This window comes from Hordeum vulgare, chromosome 1H (assembly GCF_904849725.1).
Source record: "Hordeum vulgare subsp. vulgare chromosome 1H, MorexV3_pseudomolecules_assembly, whole genome shotgun sequence".
Taxonomy (NCBI): domain Eukaryota; kingdom Viridiplantae; phylum Streptophyta; class Magnoliopsida; order Poales; family Poaceae; genus Hordeum; species Hordeum vulgare.
Window position 1 is genome coordinate 457,947,765 of NC_058518.1, and position 19,563 is coordinate 457,967,327.

Sequence of the window (19,563 nt, forward strand, 5' to 3'; positions counted from 1 at the left end):
ATCAACATCATGTCACCTTCATATCCTTGCTGGGCCATGAACGCCTTCTTCTTTGGGGATTCTTGCACTTCCACTTGAAGTGCCCCATGATGCCACAATTTTGACACTTGATCTTGCGCTTGTCAAGCTTCTTCTTCTTCTTCGGAACGCCATCACCGGCGTCCTTCTGACTTTGTTCGTTTGGCACACGATCTTGGCAAGCGTAACTGCTAGAGCCCTCACCTTCTCTCGTTGAGTCCAGCGCCTGCCACTGAGCCCGTGTGAGCATGACAAGCTCATCGTTGCTCCCGTCCCCGAGACTGTACCGCATACGCTCGCCGTGAGCCTTGTAGCGTCCGACGAGATCATCAATGGACAGGGTCGCGAGATCGACGCACTGCTCGATCGTCGTGACAGTTTCCAGGTACCAAGGAGGAGCCTCGCGCAAGAACCGATGGACTACCGAGGCCTCCGTGAGGTTTTCTCTAAGTGCGCGGATCCGATTGACGAGAGTAGCAACCCGTGAAGCGAACGCGTCCACGGACTCATTGTCATCCATGACCAAAGTCTCATAGTTCTTTAAGAGAGTTTGAAGATTGGCTTGTTTGACATGGTTCTGTCCCTCAAACATGAGCTTCAAGGTATCCCACACCTCCTTCGCTGTTTCTTTGGCAATCACGTGTTGAAAGACATCCATCGGAATCACCGAATAAATCGCCGACTTCACCTGTCGATCCTTCCGATGCTCAGCTCCCTCCTTCTTGAAAGCGGCGCCTCCTGGATCAACTGCATCCCACAACACGTTGGCGCGCAGACCACACTCCATCAGGGCCTTTCAGACCCCGAAGTTCTCACGTTCAAATCATGGGTACGACGAACTCGTCGGAGCCGCAAATACTTTAGCCACACCGGTGTACTCCGCCAGCTTCTTGTCCTTCTCCTCGTCTGACATGATCTCCCGTTACTAGAAGATCAACCTTGCTCTAGATACCATTGATGGCCCATACCTAACGCCGAGTACTTTCCGACGAGAGGCAATGACCGACGACGAACGACGATGACGAACGAAGCTCGCTGATGAACTGGATGAGATACATTACGCCGAGATTCGTTGTATATATACGTCGCGATTCGTCAACCTGTACTTTTGGCCTAGCGTATTGGTTTTGCAGTCACACGTACCAAGCAAGCTAGCTCCCTGGAGGATGGATTCCTTAAGCTAGCTAGCCGACGCACGTATGAGAGCAATTCCTGCTGGACGTGCACGTATACTATATGAGCTCTTGCTGATCGAAACTATCCGGTCAAAGCAACGCGAGAAACAGGGCGTCGAGATGATTGCCACGGGAATCGTGTCGCTTCCGTTAATCACTTTGTATTGATCTGAACTCATCATAGGCAGGTTACACACATATAAATAGGACAAGCTAGCAATTAAAGCACTACTCGGATACCAGCTCTTGTCCTACTCGAATACGTGTATATCCATCAGTCGACAAACTCATACATGGATTCCTATTCCTACTTATCACATGCACATTCCGTGCACAGCTTGTGTTTAAGTCTAACAGTCGTGCCTCTAATGCGGGACTCACATGCTTGCCTCTAAACTTTGCTCAAAACACCACAATGTATAAAGATGCTGCAGCCTCTAAGCATTTACCCCAGATGTAATATAATATATTTCTTTCTCTCATAAACTCACCTAGATGAGCTCCGGGGCCACGGAAATGACAAGTAGAACCACTATATTATTTAAATCAAAGAAGAAGCTTGGAGGCAGCCTCTTAGCATGGAGGCGACTCCAACATTTTTTAGCTTAGAGGCTGGATGTGCAGTGTATGGTGCCTGCTTTAAAGTCTTAGAGGCGGTCTTTAGAGGCAGCAAAACACTACATTGTGGATGCCCTGAACTAGCTTCATGTTTTTTTTTTCTGTCTTGGGGATAAGCATCTCCTCTTGTTCTTCTCAGGTTGTTGCACTCGTGTGCCAACCTTGTGTGTACATACTCTTTCTACCTATCAATGAACAATACACAAGCTTTGCGTATTTGTGAAAAAAAAAGAAACGATGTATTCGTTAGTGGTGGACAAATTTAATCAACATGTTTTGTGATTCTGTATTTATGAAAATTTCTACCACTGTATCATAAAAATATACCGGGTGGCAACACGCATCGTGACGAATTAGTAAGCTTTAAAGGATCCTTTTCGTTTTGGAATGAGCGATGGCCTACACGGGTTAACTAGAGCGACATACAAAGATATGGATATAAGGTAACATGCGCGGGATGCGGTAGGTCATTGCATGCATGTGAATTTGAAGTGCGTGTCGACGCGCGGGATCTGGTAGGCGATGGGTAAAATCATCCAAAAATTCCTCGTTTAACCCCCTTTGGCATGTGTTCCTAACAAATTACGCGACATGAAATGAAATTTTCAGAAGGGGGGAGTCAGAGGATAAACTTTTTTTATCGATCTTAGTAACAGGTTTCTGTACATCCTGAGATGGCTCTATTCTATTCCATTTTGACAGCTAAAAGAAAGAAACTATCTCAATTGAGTTGCATATCGGTTGATATTTTAGCTTTTCAAGGACTGTTTTGTGAAACGGAAAATAGTAAGAGTAGATGGGGCACCCTAAGAAAAGAAAAAGAGTAGGTGGGGCGGCAGACAGATAGTCTGAAATTTCCCCTCAGTCCTACTCGTCCTCTCCCGACTCCAAACCCTAGCACCCAATTCGGCGGCCGCAGGCACAACACAAGCGACGATGGCGGCGGTGCTTGTGCGGGAGCTTGGCGAGATGGAGGAGCTCGTGGAGGAGATCCTCATCCGCCTCCCTAAGGACGAGCCTGGTAATCTTCTCCGCTCCTCCCTCGTCTGCAAGCCATGGCGCGGCCTCCTCGCCGGCGACGGCTTCCGTCGCCGCTACGGCGACTTCCACCAAACACCTCCCATGCTTGGCTTCTTCCAAAACTGGCCGGAACCCTGCGCCGAATTATGGCCTACCACGGATTTCCTCGCGCGTGACCTCGACCCCCAGCACCACTATTCCGTGGAAGATTGTCGCCACGGCCGGGTCCTCCTTCGGTACTTGGATGAGGATGCGAATATGGCAAGGCTGGTCGTCTGGGACCCCATCACGGGCAGACAAACGGTGTTTGGCAGCCTCGAAAACGAAATGTCGGCAACGGGAAGCTGGTCTGCCTCGGTGCTCTGTGCTGCGGACAACTGCCGCCACGGTGACTGCCAATCGGGTCCAGTCCGCGTTGTTTTCGTCATCCTTCACCAGGAAGAGCAGGTTGCTACGGCGTCCGTCTACTCATCGGAGACGGCTAGTTGGAGCTCTCCGGCCGTCACCGACATTGGTATGTTTGAGGATGAAGATGAAATCTGTTTCTGCACGCCTAGTGTACTCGCAGGAGACGCGCTCTATTTCCTCCTGTTCCGGGACCAGGATGTTGAAGATTGCAGTATTCTCGAATACAACTTTGGAACCTCTTGTCTGTCAGAGATTCATCATCCGGAAGAGATGGAGGATGCCAGCAACAGTCCTATCCTCATGGTGGGGGAAGACGGCAGGCTGGGGATTGCACACCTCTTCTTTTTCTGCCTCTCCATCTGGTGGAGGGAGGTGGATCCCGATGGAGGTGTGTCCTGGACACAACCGAGAGACATCGACCTCCAGACTATTCTTCCCGCTAGTGATTTCACAGTATCACCAGAGTTGGTTGGCTCCGTCGAGGGTACTGACATCATTTTTGTAACCACAAGTCTCGGCACCTACGAAATTGATCTCAAGTCACTAAGCTTGAAGATGCTCTCAAGCAAGCTGGATCAACATCCACATGTCAGATGGACCCTCTTTCCCTACGTCAGCTTCTACCATCCTCCAGGTATGTACCTTAATTAACATCTTTTTTTATATATAGTTGTGATTTGGGAATAGATGTTAATTACTTGTAATATATTTCAGTCGCAGGTGGCACAAATAAAAATAGTGAATGTGTAATCAGCAGACACTATGATGCTTTCTCAGCATACTGACTGCTTGTTCTTCCATGATTGTTTCTTTCTTCAGCGGCGGCTGGTGGTGTTCTGGCTGAAGCATCAAGTGATGAAGAACCTGGGCATGGCAATGAGGAAGCAGAAGTCTCAAGCATTGAAGAAGTTTAGATTGAAGAGTTGGCGTCTGGAATTGTGGCTGAAGCATCAAGTGAAGCTTGACATAGCAACGAGGAAGCAAAAGTCTCAAGCATTGAAATTCAGTTTGCTGTTTTGGTGCTTGTCTTTCGTTGGTTTTCAAAGTTAATTAGATGGGATACTGGTGTGAGTTTGATGGGTGATGCTAGACTTGTGTTATCATGTCTTGTTAATTCTCTATTTTTGTTAGCCATGCTATGGATGTTTTTGTTGTTCAATGTTCAAACCCTGATTCCATTTAAGCTGGGGAAAGTTGTCTTTTATGTAAAACAAATTGGCTGAAAGTTTTATGCATAATTATACATTTCTCTCCACACAAAGTAGCATATTTAAAATTTTAAATAGTGCTAGCAGCTGCATACTCTTGTGAATGGATCACACAGTAATGTTCTCCCTTTGTATCAAAATAATTGTAGTTGGAGAAAACTAGACTAGTTCTCTCCAAATACAATTATTTAGGAACGGAGGAAGTACTAATGAGCCTCCGAGCTATGATACCATTACAACTGATAGCCAACTTGTCTACTGATGTCGATGTCTTTCCAGCGCAATTTAATCAATAACGGAGTAGGCTGCTTCGTGAACACGATGAATATATACTAGTATGTTCAATGGTTTAAGTTTAAGCTGTTGTTGATTGATCACTTTTTTTGCCCTCTTATTTGTTTTGCATAAAGGATATATGTGTCGAAGAGAAATTCGGTCTTTTAGAGCGAGAAAGTTTGCTACCCTGAAATGCTGTAGACAATATATATGAACAAAATATATGTAATCATCATGGAAGCATAAAGAATGCCTCTACTGAATACCCATTCGTTCTTGCAGGAGTATCTTGCATGGGCTTCTGCGGAACCTATATTACCTTCTTACATCTTATGTGAAAAGCAGACGTAGAAGGGACCATGTTCAAAAACCTCAATCTGGCAAGAACAGATGCCGCCATTTCTTACTTTGTTTTATAAATTACCCCCTCTATAAATCTGATAAGACCAGATCCTATTCGGTTAACTCCCATATCCTATGTTCTCTTAGTTTAAGGGCTACTGAAGCTTGTTTGCATGTTGTGACTTACGGTACGCCTGTTCCTCTCCTAGCTTCTTGGCTCAGTCTAGTGGTTCTCCACTATTGCTGGTGTGCCCTATTTATACTATTGGTCAATGTTTAGATGGATGATACATCTGTTGTTGACTCAAATTTTGCACAAATGAGTAGGACTACCAGGCGGAAGGAATGGCGCCATGCCGCACCCATGTATGAGTCTATTGTTGGCTAAATTGCAACTTAATTTGTTGGTTCCTCGTGTGTATTTGTTGTTATTCAGTTTTACCAAGTAGTGTGAGAAGATTACAAACTGTCGAAAAAAGTACAAATTGCTAGGTCGATTACATTATTTACTCGGATGTTAACTCGGAGGTAAATTGCTAGCACGGCATATATAAGCTAATAAAAAATACATGTTTATTTAGTTAGAGCTACAAACAGACAATAGAAGCAAAACTATTAGCCGCATTTATTTGTGTGTTCAGTTTGTAGGAGGTGTAATATGTAGATTGAAATCTTCAACTTTCTCAAATAGTAGCCTAAGTGTGCACATAGATGAATATCCTCATCTCATACTTGTACTTAATATTAAAAATTGATAAACATCGAACAGAAGCAAAACCATTAGCCTGATATATCTGAGTCTTCACTTTGTAGAAGGTGTGAGCTCATATGTAGACTGAAATCCTCAACTTACTCAAATAGTATCCTAAATGTGCACATAAATGAATAACCACGCCTCATACTCGTACTTGATCTTAGAAAGAGATAAACATGAGATGGCCATAAAAATAGGTGTTCACAAAATATAATTTTTTTAGTTCTTTATATCTTGAGCAAAATCTGCTATTACCAATCAAACACACAAATGCAGATCTTTTGAATAGATCGAAGCATTAATCAAATATAATTACCACACAATCTTCTAATACCGCAAGCACTATTAAGAAAGTTTGCTCATGGACATTCATTGGTGCAATATTTGATAACCATTTTCGATGATAAAACTATTATGTTAGCCAAGCAACCTTTGTATGCTAACTATAAACTATCAGTACTCAGTCCACAAGTGATAAGCATCAAATTCGACATGTGTGCATGCCTTCTTCCTTGCAAAAGCATTGTATTTAAATGTATGTCCTACAAAATTTGAAAAATTGCAGTCTCTGAAACTGACCAAACAATACTTTCACAAAACACATAGGAAGTAGAGTCACATGTCACAGCGAGAAAGAAAATTGCATTTGGTCGAATAGGCGGGAAGAGGTTACCGGAGTTGAAATCGGGGTCGTGATCGCCACGATGTAGCGGAGGCGGTCCGCAAGGTGGAAGTGGTCGAGGCAAGGCGCTGCGGTTGGGGGTCTAGGAGACGACCGAGGTAATTAGGTTGGCGAATGTAGTGGAGGCGGTCGGCAAGGTGGAAACGGTCGAGGCAAGGCGTTGCAACCGGGGAGTCTCGGAGATGACCGAGGTAATTAAGGTTGACGAGGTAGGCAAAATCGGCGACGGTCGACGGAGTTGTGCGGGTAGTGAAGAACGGCGTGGTTGCTGAGTTTGTGCTGTTGAATCCCGTGGATAGGGGAGATGCATTGACACGAGAGCGTGATGGTGAGAACGGATGTGAGGATGCCATGATGCTATGTAGCCCATCCTGGAAATCCACGTTGGCGGCCGTAGGCTCCCGCGGTGGAGTGGGCAAAGTCGGGGCATGCGGTGTTTTGCAGCCATGGAAAGAGGCGGGCGTCGTTCGGCAACCAATGGGGATTCGATGTGTTTGATACATAGGAAGGGTGGTCCTCACCGAGAGAAGGAAGAAGAGAAGAAGACACTATTACACCAGATCGGTGCGTGAGGATGAAGCGATAGGGTGGGACCTGTGCAGTTCTGGAGTCCATGAGAAACATCTTGTCTAGTATAAACCAATTTGAAAAAATTAGTGCGTTATTGCAAAATAATGCCATCTCTAAAATACGTGATTGCAAAACATTACACATTGATTTATTTAGTGAGGCACTGCTCAGAAAGCTATAAGAACGTATTTTCAGTGGTCTGAAAACACTACAAAATCAGGAATAAACTGGGTGAAAAATACCAAACCAAAGGAAAAGGTAGACACACATGTCACTAATGTACACTGATTTATTTAGCGAGGCAATACTCTACATATTATAGCATGCTATTTTGTAAAGATCTAAATGCACTACAAAACTGCAAAGTGGACTACGTTAAAAATCCAAAATTAAATTAGAGAAAAAGTGGACAGATGTGTCGCTCATAGAATAGCTCATTGCTAGCAATCGAAATGCACCAAGCGACTTCTAGACTTTTTAATGGTTTCAACGTTAATTTTAGGGGTCTAATTATTTTTCACGAAAGTTGAGGAAAAATGATCAACATGTGCCAGTTGGAGGAGTAAGGACCCAAAGCACTTGAAACGCACCTGGTGGCTCCTAGCTTAGTAGCTTTTGATTGGGTGGGACTGCACAGTTTTCGAAGTCCATAAGAAACATCTAGTCTAGTATAAACCAATTTGCAAAACATTACACATTAATTTATTCACTGTGGCACTGCTTAGAAAGCTATATGATGCTTTTTCAGTGGTCTAAACACACTACAAAATTAGGGATAAACTGTGAAAAAATCAGAACCAGAGAAAAAGCTGGGCACATGTGTTGCAAATGTACACTGATTTATTTAGCAAGGCAATACCTTACACATTATAGTGTGCTATTTTTAATGATATAAAAGCACTACAAAACTGAAAGTGAACTACGTTAAAAAATATCCTAAATTAAATTAATTAGATAAAAAGTAGACACATGTGTCGCTCATAGAATAGCTCACGTAGCAATCAAACGCACCAAGCGACTTCTAGATTTTTTAATGATGTCAATGTTAATTTTTAGGGAGTAATTATAAAAGTAGAAAAATGGTCAACACGTATTAGTAGGAGGAGTAAGGACCGAAAGTACTTGAAACGCACATGGTGTGTGTGCGTGTTGCCTGTTGCGTGTGTGCGTGTGTGTGTGGGGGAGGGGGTTGGCAGCATGGGATTTAATCTACATATTTTTGCTAGAATTACACATGACATTCTCTCATTCATGTTTATCGTTCTAAACAACTCGATTGATGACCTCTTAAGGTGAGGTACACATACGCACCCCTTCGGCTGGTATGGGGTTGATGACTTGGTCTTGTCCTTGTTAGGTTTATTTCACTATGTGAAATGCTTGCCTATTGGCAAACTCATGCCTTTGGTTGGTACTACGTAAGCTTATCCTCTTGAGGATTTTCTTGAATAGGACATTTCTTAACATATATATGTGGCTCAGATCATTAGCATATTGGAAAAAGTTTGCTGGAATTAATTTAATCTAAAGGCTTAATCAATACTTAATTTAACGATGGGCTTTGACTTACGAGGTTTAACCTAAGGGAGGAGGGAGGGAGAGAGCAGAGTAGTTACTTTCTTGATGCATGTGAGCTAACACCTCGCAAAGAAACATATTCTTACTGAGGGGCTGTGTCGCCGCAGCTCGGCGATGCTCCCCACACCGGCGCAACGGTGCTCAGCGTGACCCGTTGCATCTACGATGATGCTCCATTGCGGTGTCATGCCAGCGTGGCGGTGTTCCAATGCAGCACCAATGATGCGCCATTGAAGCACGAACTCATGCATGACGGGGCTCCAACACAGCACCGGCGAGCTCCAACGATGCTTCAATGGAGCGCGAACATGGCGGTGCTGCAACGCAGCACCGCGGCTGTCACAGCTCGGTAATGCTTCACTGGAGCTGCAGCGCGCAACAACGCGATGCAGTGAATGGCGGCTGCTGCGGCGAGGTGGGTTGGAGCACCATGGTTGTTGCGAACCCGATGGCGTGCTCTTCTCAGCAAAAAGCTTGCCGTCACCGCGTTCGTCGCTGCAGCGCTGCGGTGCCACTTTGCACGATAACACACCTTCGTGGATCCGGAGGGAGAGGGCAGGAAGAGAGAAGAAGGCGCAACCATGGCATGAGGCGAGCGTCGAAGAAATAAATTGGGAAGGGAAATGCGAGGAAGAAAGAACGAGCTGAGGAGGCGTCTCACGCGAAAGAGATAAGGTTGAGTCGCATGGAGGAAAGATGTGGTCTACCCACGGTACGTGTCGCACGAGAAAGCGGCTTGCGAGGGAGAGAAATCATCCGGTTGATTTTAATACTTTTCCTTCTTACTAATATGTTCTACCAGATAAACATTTTTCGGTTTTGCAGTAGTAGGATAGCAATCCGTTTTTTTAGATAGAAAAAACACATGCAGGTATGACAATGTTTCACAAAACAAAAGCAACAGATTGATTCTTATTCCTCTTATGCATTTTATTTCATTTTAGTGTACATATTTTTGTTTTCAAATGTTTTCGGGCAAATCCTATTCGATATCTTATGTGTTGTTAGTTTACAACCATTATTTGATCTATGTTCTAGCTATTAGCTCCTTCAGAACCTTGCATAGTGATAGTGTTATCAGGTTTTGCCCCATACAAATGAGCTGATTATGGGCATGTTGCAGCAAATGTGATATTGGGATCCTAGTAACTAGAAGGAAAGCCGCGAATTGCTGCGCAGTTGTACCTTACCATTGTTGAAACAACTATTTCTACATAGCTCCATCGTACGTGCACACACGTATGGTTCCAAGGTGGCAAAAACCATAGGCATATAAACAAAGAACTTACAGTGTGTATATTATATGAAGCATACGAGACCATTTCATGTCAATAACCCTTGTAACTATCAAAAGCGATAAATATGTAATGCATGGGTATTAGCTAGCAAGGAACCCCAGAATACTAACACATAAATAGTCCGTAATATTGATCTTACGATCTCACGATATCAAATGCTCGCATATGCAAGAAAGCATTGCAAAACATTACACATTAATTTATTCACTGTGGCACTGCTTAGAAAGCTATATGATGCTTTTTTCAGTGGTCTAAACACACTACAAAATTAGGGATAAACTGTGAAAAAAATCAGAACCAGAGAAAAAGCTGGGCACATGTGTTGCAAATGTACACTGATTTATTTAGCAAGGCAATACCTTACACATTATAGTGTGCTATTTTTTAATGATATAAAAGCACTACAAAACTGAAAGTGAACTACGTTAAAAAATATCCTAAATTAAATTAATTAGATAAAAAAGTAGACACATGTGTCGCTCATAGAATAGCTCACGGCTAGCAATCGAAACGCACCAAGCGACTTCTAGACTTTTTAATGATGTCAATGTTAATTTTTAGGGGAGTAATTATAAAAGTAGAAAAATGGTCAACACGTATTAGTAGGAGGAGTAAGGACCGAAAGTACTTGAAACGCACATGGTGTGTGTGCGTGCTTGCCTGTTGCGTGTGTGCGTGTGTGTGTGGGGGGAGGGGGGGGGTTGGCAGCATGGGATTTAATCTACATATTTTTGCTAGAATTACACATGACATTCTCTCATTCATGTTTATCGTTCTAAACAACTCGATTGATGACCTCTTAAGGTGAGGTACACATACGCACCCCTTCGGCTGGTATGGGGTTGATGACTTGGTCTTGTCCTTGTTAGGTTTATTTCACTATGTGAAATGCTTGCCTATTGGCAAACTCATGCCTTTGGTTGGTACTACGTAAGCTTATCCTCTTGAGGATTTTCTTGAATAGGACATTTCTTAACATATATATGTGGCTCAGATCATTAGCATATTGGAAAAAAGTTTGCTGGAATTAATTTAATCTAAAGGCTTAATCAATACTTAATTTAACGATGGGCTTTGACTTACTGAGGTTTAACCTAAGGGGAGGAGGGAGGGAGAGAGACAGAGAGTAGTTACTTTCTTGATGCATGTGAGCTAACACCCTCGCAAAGAAACATATTCTTACTAGGGGGCTGTGTCAGCCGCAGCTCCGGCGATGCTCCGCCACACCGGCGCAACGGTGCTCAGCAGTGACCCGTTGCATCTACGATGATGCTCCATTGCAGTGTCATGCCAGCGTGGCGGTGTTCCAATGCAGCACCAATGATGCGCCATTGAAGCACGAACTCATGCATGACGGGGGCTCCAACGCAGCACCGGCGAGCTCCAACGATGCTTCAATGGAGCGCGAACATGGCGGTGCTGCAACGCAGCACCGACGGCCTGTCACAGCTCAGGTAATGCTTCACTGGAGCTGCAGCGCGCAACAACGACGATGCAGTGAATGGCGACTGCTGCGGCGAGGTGGGTTGGAGCACCATGGTTGTTGCGAACCCCGATGGCGTGTTCTTCTCAGCAAAAAGCTTGCCGTCACCGCGTTCGTCGCTGCAGCGCTGCGGTGCCACTTTGCAACAGTAACACACCTTCGTGGGATCCGGAGGGAGAGGGCAGGAAGAGAGAAGAAGGCGCAACCATGGCATGAGGCAGAGCGTCGAAGAAATAAATTGGGAAGGGGAAATGCGAGGAAGAAAGAACGAGCTGAGGAGGGCGTCTGTCACGCGAAAGAGATAAGGTTGGTCGCATGGAGGGGAAAGATGTGGTCTACCCACAGGTACGTGTCGCACGGAGAAAGCGGCTTGCGAGGGAGAGAAATCATCCGGTTGATTTAATACTTTTCCTTCTTACTAATATGTTCTACCAGATAAACATTTTTCGGTTTTTGCAGTAGTAGGATAGCAATCCGTTTTTTTTTAGATAGAAAAAAACACATGCAGGTATGACAATGTTTCACAAAACAAAAGCAACAGATTGATTCTTATTCCTCTTATGCATTTTAATTTCATTTTAGTGTACATATTTTTGTTTTCAAATGTTTTCTGGGCAAATCCTATTCGATATCTTATGTGTTGTTAGTTTACAACCATTATTTGATCTATGTTCTAGCTATTAGCTCCTTCAGAACCTTGCATAGTGATAGTGTTATCAGGTTTTTGCCCCATACAAATGAGCTGATTATGGGCATGTTGCAGCAAATGTGATATTGGGATCCTAGTAACTAGAAGGAAAGCCGCGAATTGCTGCGCAGTTGTACCTTACCATTGTTGAAACAACTATTTCTACATAGCTCCATCGTACGTGCACACACGTATGGTTCCAAGGTGGCAAAAACCATAGGCATATAAACAAAGAACTTACAGTGTGTATATTATATGAAGCATACGAGACCATTTCATGTCAATAACCCTTGTAACTATCAAAGAGCGATAAATATGTAATGCATGGGTATTAGCTAGCAAGGAACCCCAGAATACTAACACATAAATAGTCCATAATATTGATCTTACGATCTCACGATATCAAATGCTCGCATATGCAAGAAAGCAGATATCTCAGTAGTGCCAACCAAATAAAAAATAAAATGGTTCATTAAACTATATTTACTTTTTAATAAAACAAAGTAAAAGATAGATCAAGTACAAAATTATCCTATATAGTCAGGACTGGAGGGTAAGCAAGAAGCTAAGTACTTGTGATGTAATTTACATCAGACCTGCAGAATTGAAAAATATATCCTAAGACGTGCATATAACCATATGGCTTAGATACACGCTGTACTTAAGCCTGGTGGGCAATCTGAAGATGGCAATCAGAATTCTTGATGATTGAAGCTACCATTCAAAATAAAAATGGACAATCTGAAATTTCCTGTTTGTACTACTACATGTTTGTCAGCAAAGTGAGTGAACACCAGTAGCAGAGCCTGAGAAACATTTAGCAAAAAATCTTTTGTTCGCAAATTTGCCAGAATCCCATCAGTTCTTGTGACATGAAAGCGAAACATAGATGATATGATATCTATGAATAATAATAGATTAACTAATTAATTCGATAAATAATTCTATCCAACAAGCAAGTAAAAATAGGTTACCACTACATCCATTATTTGAGAAATGTCATGCAAATATACCACTTTTAGTATTCTCTCTGGGTTTCACTAAACATTAACAATTGGAATTTTAATAGCCATGAAATCTGGAGATTTTCAAACAAGGACAATGAGGTGACATTATCAGTATTAACTATTAAGTGAGATCTTTGTGGTTGCTAAAAAGCCTAAAATATTTTAGGAATCCTCAAATACAATCCCTTTGACAAGTTAACTAACAATTAATTTTGCAGGTGCGTTTCGCGATGGGTTATAGGGTAAAAACAGGAATCTGTAAGCCTTTGAATTATGTGAGTAGACTAAATATTCCCGTTTACTGCTATTACCCATGAACTCATAACAGACGGAGGTACTGATTAAAGGATGTTCGTTTAAGTTACTGATGGTGTATTCGACTATTCTTATAGATATACGTTAAGATTCTATTTGCAACAAGCTAGGTTCAAAATATCATCTCGATACTGATGAAATATATGTATAGGGATATTAACGCGTGCGTTTGTTTTCTGTTGAGATGTAATATGCGGATCAGTTAGGCTTGATCTTATCCTTTGTATAGCTGTATTTTGTAACGTAGCATCGATACCGGTTTCCAAACCATGATCTTGAGAGCAAACTTTTCCTTCACGGAGTGCGGCAATTTCTTTAGCCGACACTTGAAGAATTGGATCCTCCTCATTCTCGAGTTCACACATCAACATCATGTCACCTTCATATCCTTGCTGGGCCATGAACGCCTTCTTCTTTGGGGATTCTTGCACTTCCACTTGAAGTGCCCCATGATGCCACAATTTTGACACTTGATCTTGCGCTTGTCAAGCTTCTTCTTCTTCTTCGGAACGCCATCACCGGCGTCCTTCTGACTTTGTTCGTTTGGCACACGATCTTGGCAAGCGTAACTGCTAGAGCCCTCACCTTCTCTCGTTGAGTCCAGCGCCTGCCACTGAGCCCGTGTGAGCATGACAAGCTCATCGTTGCTCCCGTCCCCGAGACTGTACCGCATACGCTCGCCGTGAGCCTTGTAGCGTCCGACGAGATCATCAATGGACAGGGTCGCGAGATCGACGCACTGCTCGATCGTCGTGACAGTTTCCAGGTACCAAGGAGGAGCCTCGCGCAAGAACCGATGGACTACCGAGGCCTCCGTGAGGTTTTCTCTAAGTGCGCGGATCCGATTGACGAGAGTAGCAACCCGTGAAGCGAACGCGTCCACGGACTCATTGTCATCCATGACCAAAGTCTCATAGTTCTTTAAGAGAGTTTGAAGATTGGCTTGTTTGACATGGTTCTGTCCCTCAAACATGAGCTTCAAGGTATCCCACACCTCCTTCGCTGTTTCTTTGGCAATCACGTGTTGAAAGACATCCATCGGAATCACCGAATAAATCGCCGACTTCACCTGTCGATCCTTCCGATGCTCAGCTCCCTCCTTCTTGAAAGCGGCGCCTCCTGGATCAACTGCATCCCACAACACGTTGGCGCGCAGACCACACTCCATCAGGGCCTTTCAGACCCCGAAGTTCTCACGTTCAAATCATGGGTACGACGAACTCGTCGGAGCCGCAAATACTTTAGCCACACCGGTGTACTCCGCCAGCTTCTTGTCCTTCTCCTCGTCTGACATGATCTCCCGTTACTAGAAGATCAACCTTGCTCTAGATACCATTGATGGCCCATACCTAACGCCGAGTACTTTCCGACGAGAGGCAATGACCGACGACGAACGACGATGACGAACGAAGCTCGCTGATGAACTCGATGAGATACATTACGCCGAGATTCGTTGTATATATACGTCGCGATTCGTCAACCTGTACTTTTGGCCTAGCGTATTGGTTTTGCAGTCACACGTACCAAGCAAGCTAGCTCCCTGGAGGATGGATTCCTTAAGCTAGCTAGCCGACGCACGTATGAGAGCAATTCCTGCTGGACGTGCACGTATACTATATGAGCTCTTGCTGATCGAAACTATCCGGTCAAAGCAACGCGAGAAACAGGGCGTCGAGATGATTGCCACGGGAATCGTGTCGCTTCCGTTAATCACTTTGTATTGATCTGAACTCATCATAGGCAGGTTACACACATATAAATAGGACAAGCTAGCAATTAAAGCACTACTCGGATACCAGCTCTTGTCCTACTCGAATACGTGTATATCCATCAGTCGACAAACTCATACATGGATTCCTATTCCTACTTATCACATGCACATTCCGTGCACAGCTTGTGTTTAAGTCTAACAGTCGTGCCTCTAATGCGGGACTCACATGCTTGCCTCTAAACTTTGCTCAAAACACCACAATGTATAAAGATGCTGCAGCCTCTAAGCATTTACCCCAGATGTAATATAATATATTTCTTTCTCTCATAAACTCACCTAGATGAGCTCCGGGGCCACGGGAATGACAAGTAGAACCACTATATTATTTAAATCAAAGAAGAAGCTTGGAGGCAGCCTCTTAGCATGGAGGCGACTCCAACATTTTTTAGCTTAGAGGCTGAATGTGCAGTGTATGGTGCCTGCTTTAAAGTCTTAGAGGCGGTCTTTAGAGGCAGCAAAACACTACATTGTGGATGCCCTGAACTAGCTTCATTTTTTTTTTTCTGTCTTGGGGATAAGCATCTCCTCTTGTTCTTCTCAGGTTGTTGCACTCGTGTGCCAACCTTGTGTGTACATACTCTTTCTACCTATCAATGAACAATACACAAGCTTTGCGTATTTGTGAAAAAAAAAGAAACGATGTATTCGTTAGTGGTGGACAAATTTAATCAACATGTTTTGTGATTCTGTATTTATGAAAATTTCTACCACTGTATCATAAAAATATACCGGGTGGCAACACGCATCGTGACGAATTAGTAAGCTTTAAAGGATCCTTTTCGTTTTGGAATGAGCGATGGCCTACACGGGTTAACTAGAGCGACATACAAAGATATGGATATAAGGTAACATGCGCGGGATGCGGTAGGTCATTGCATGCATGTGAATTTGAAGTGCGTGTCGACGCGCGGGATCTGGTAGGCGATGGGTAAAATCATCCAAAAATTCCTCGTTTAACCCCCTTTGGCATGTGTTCCTAACAAATTACGCGACATGAAATGAAATTTTCAGAAGGGGGGAGTCAGAGGATAAACTTTTTTTATCGATCTTAGTAACAGGTTTCTGTACATCCTGAGATGGCTCTATTCTATTCCATTTTGACAGCTAAAAGAAAGAAACTATCTCAATTGAGTTGCATATCGGTTGATATTTTAGCTTTTCAAGGACTGTTTTGTGAAACGGAAAATAGTAAGAGTAGATGGGGCACCCTAAGAAAAGAAAAAGAGTAGGTGGGGCGGCAGACAGATAGTCTGAAATTTCCCCTCAGTCCTACTCGTCCTCTCCCGACTCCAAACCCTAGCACCCAATTCGGCGGCCGCAGGCACAACACAAGCGACGATGGCGGCGGTGCTTGTGCGGGAGCTTGGCGAGATGGAGGAGCTCGTGGAGGAGATCCTCATCCGCCTCCCTAAGGACGAGCCTGGTAATCTTCTCCGCTCCTCCCTCGTCTGCAAGCCATGGCGCGGCCTCCTCGCCGGCGACGGCTTCCGTCGCCGCTACGGCGACTTCCACCAAACACCTCCCATGCTTGGCTTCTTCCAAAACTGGCCGGAACCCTGCGCCGAATTATGGCCTACCACGGATTTCCTCGCGCGTGACCTCGACCCCCAGCACCACTATTCCGTGGAAGATTGTCGCCACGGCCGGGTCCTCCTTCGGTACTTGGATGAGGATGCGAATATGGCAAGGCTGGTCGTCTGGGACCCCATCACGGGCAGACAAACGGTGTTTGGCAGCCTCGAAAACGAAATGTCGGCAACGGGAAGCTGGTCTGCCTCGGTGCTCTGTGCTGCGGACAACTGCCGCCACGGTGACTGCCAATCGGGTCCAGTCCGCGTTGTTTTCGTCATCCTTCACCAGGAAGAGCAGGTTGCTACGGCGTCCGTCTACTCATCGGAGACGGCTAGTTGGAGCTCTCCGGCCGTCACCGACATTGGTATGTTTGAGGATGAAGATGAAATCTGTTTCTGCACGCCTAGTGTACTCGCAGGAGACGCGCTCTATTTCCTCCTGTTCCGGGACCAGGATGTTGAAGATTGCAGTATTCTCGAATACAACTTTGGAACCTCTTGTCTGTCAGAGATTCATCATCCGGAAGAGATGGAGGATGCCAGCAACAGTCCTATCCTCATGGTGGGGGAAGACGGCAGGCTGGGGATTGCACACCTCTTCTTTTTCTGCCTCTCCATCTGGTGGAGGGAGGTGGATCCCGATGGAGGTGTGTCCTGGACACAACCGAGAGACATCGACCTCCAGACTATTCTTCCCGCTAGTGATTTCACAGTATCACCAGAGTTGGTTGGCTCCGTCGAGGGTACTGACATCATTTTTGTAACCACAAGTCTCGGCACCTACGAAATTGATCTCAAGTCACTAAGCTTGAAGATGCTCTCAAGCAAGCTGGATCAACATCCACATGTCAGATGGACCCTCTTTCCCTACGTCAGCTTCTACCATCCTCCAGGTATGTACCTTAATTAACATCTTTTTTTATATATAGTTGTGATTTGGGAATAGATGTTAATTACTTGTAATATATTTCAGTCGCAGGTGGCACAAATAAAAATAGTGAATGTGTAATCAGCAGACACTATGATGCTTTCTCAGCATACTGACTGCTTGTTCTTCCATGATTGTTTCTTTCTTCAGCGGCGGCTGGTGGTGTTCTGGCTGAAGCATCAAGTGATGAAGAACCTGGGCATGGCAATGAGGAAGCAGAAGTCTCAAGCATTGAAGAAGTTTAGATTGAAGAGTTGGCGTCTGGAATTGTGGCTGAAGCATCAAGTGAAGCTTGACATAGCAACGAGGAAGCAAAAGTCTCAAGCATTGAAATTCAGTTTGCTGTTTTGGTGCTTGTCTTTCGTTGGTTTTCAAAGTTAATTAGATGGGATACTGGTGTGAGTTTGATGGGTGATGCTAGACTTGTGTTATCATGTCTTGTTAATTCTCTATTTTTGTTAGCCATGCTATGGATGTTTTTGTTGTTCAATGTTCAAACCCTGATTCCATTTAAGCTGGGGAAAGTTGTCTTTTATGTAAAACAAATTGGCTGAAAGTTTTATGCATAATTATACATTTCTCTCCACACAAAGTAGCATATTTAAAATTTTAAATAGTGCTAGCAGCTGCATACTCTTGTGAATGGATCACACAGTAATGTTCTCCCTTTGTATCAAAATAATTGTAGTTGGAGAAAACTAGACTAGTTCTCTCCAAATACAATTATTTAGGAACGGAGGAAGTACTAATGAGCCTCCGAGCTATGATACCATTACAACTGATAGCCAACTTGTCTACTGATGTCGATGTCTTTCCAGCGCAATTTAATCAATAACGGAGTAGGCTGCTTCGTGAACACGATGAATATATACTAGTATGTTCAATGGTTTAAGTTTAAGCTGTTGTTGATTGATCACTTTTTTTGCCCTCTTATTTGTTTTGCATAAAGGATATATGTGTCGAAGAGAAATTCGGTCTTTTAGAGCGAGAAAGTTTGCTACCCTGAAATGCTGTAGACAATATATATGAACAAAATATATGTAATCATCATGGAAGCATAAAGAATGCCTCTACTGAATACCCATTCGTTCTTGCAGGAGTATCTTGCATGGGCTTCTGCGGAACCTATATTACCTTCTTACATCTTATGTGAAAAGCAGACGTAGAAGGGACCATGTTCAAAAACCTCAATCTGGCAAGAACAGATGCCGCCATTTCTTACTTTGTTTTATAAATTACCCCCTCTATAAATCTGATAAGACCAGATCCTATTCGGTTAACTCCCATATCCTATGTTCTCTTAGTTTAAGGGCTACTGAAGCTTGTTTGCATGTTGTGACTTACGGTACGCCTGTTCCTCTCCTAGCTTCTTGGCTCAGTCTAGTGGTTCTCCACTATTGCTGGTGTGCCCTATTTATACTATTGGTCAATGTTTAGATGGATGATACATCTGTTGTTGACTCAAATTTTGCACAAATGAGTAGGACTACCAGGCGGAAGGAATGGCGCCATGCCGCACCCATGTATGAGTCTATTGTTGGCTAAATTGCAACTTAATTTGTTGGTTCCTCGTGTGTATTTGTTGTTATTCAGTTTTACCAAGTAGTGTGAGAAGATTACAAACTGTCGAAAAAAGTACAAATTGCTAGGTCGATTACATTATTTACTCGGATGTTAACTCGGAGGTAAATTGCTAGCACGGCATATATAAGCTAATAAAAAATACATGTTTATTTAGTTAGAGCTACAAACAGACAATAGAAGCAAAACTATTAGCCGCATTTATTTGTGTGTTCAGTTTGTAGGAGGTGTAATATGTAGATTGAAATCTTCAACTTTCTCAAATAGTAGCC

General features: G+C 43.7%; 2 protein-coding genes across 2 annotated transcripts; both read left to right on the plus strand.

Moving 5' to 3' along the window:
- The first annotated feature begins 2,630 nt into the window (after window positions 1-2,630).
- On the plus strand, window positions 2,631-4,417 carry LOC123414397. Its single transcript, XM_045106656.1, has 2 exons — window positions 2,631-3,873; window positions 4,059-4,417. Exons 1-2 carry the CDS (start codon window positions 2,748-2,750, stop codon window positions 4,151-4,153), a joined length of 1,221 nt encoding a protein of 406 aa, XP_044962591.1. The 5' UTR covers window positions 2,631-2,747; the 3' UTR covers window positions 4,154-4,417.
- A 12,015-nt stretch (window positions 4,418-16,432) lies between these two features.
- LOC123414413 lies at window positions 16,433-18,219 on the plus strand. The gene is made up of 2 exons (XM_045106657.1): window positions 16,433-17,675; window positions 17,861-18,219. The coding sequence occupies exons 1-2, from the start codon at window positions 16,550-16,552 to the stop codon at window positions 17,953-17,955; spliced, it is 1,221 nt and encodes a 406-aa protein (XP_044962592.1). The 5' UTR covers window positions 16,433-16,549; the 3' UTR covers window positions 17,956-18,219.
- The last annotated feature ends 1,344 nt before the right edge of the window (window positions 18,220-19,563 follow it).

Bases quoted from the DNA above. Each gene is read 5' to 3' on its own strand.
- LOC123414397 (XM_045106656.1), top strand. From the start codon at position 2,748: ATGGCGGCGGTGCTTGTGCGGGAGCTTGGCGAGATGGAGGAGCTCGTG. The intron at 3,874-4,058 runs GTATGTACCTTA...TTCTTTCTTCAG, and splicing joins CAGCTTCTACCATCCTCCAG to CGGCGGCTGGTGGTGTTCTG.
- LOC123414413 (XM_045106657.1), top strand. From the start codon at position 16,550: ATGGCGGCGGTGCTTGTGCGGGAGCTTGGCGAGATGGAGGAGCTCGTG. The intron at 17,676-17,860 runs GTATGTACCTTA...TTCTTTCTTCAG, and splicing joins CAGCTTCTACCATCCTCCAG to CGGCGGCTGGTGGTGTTCTG.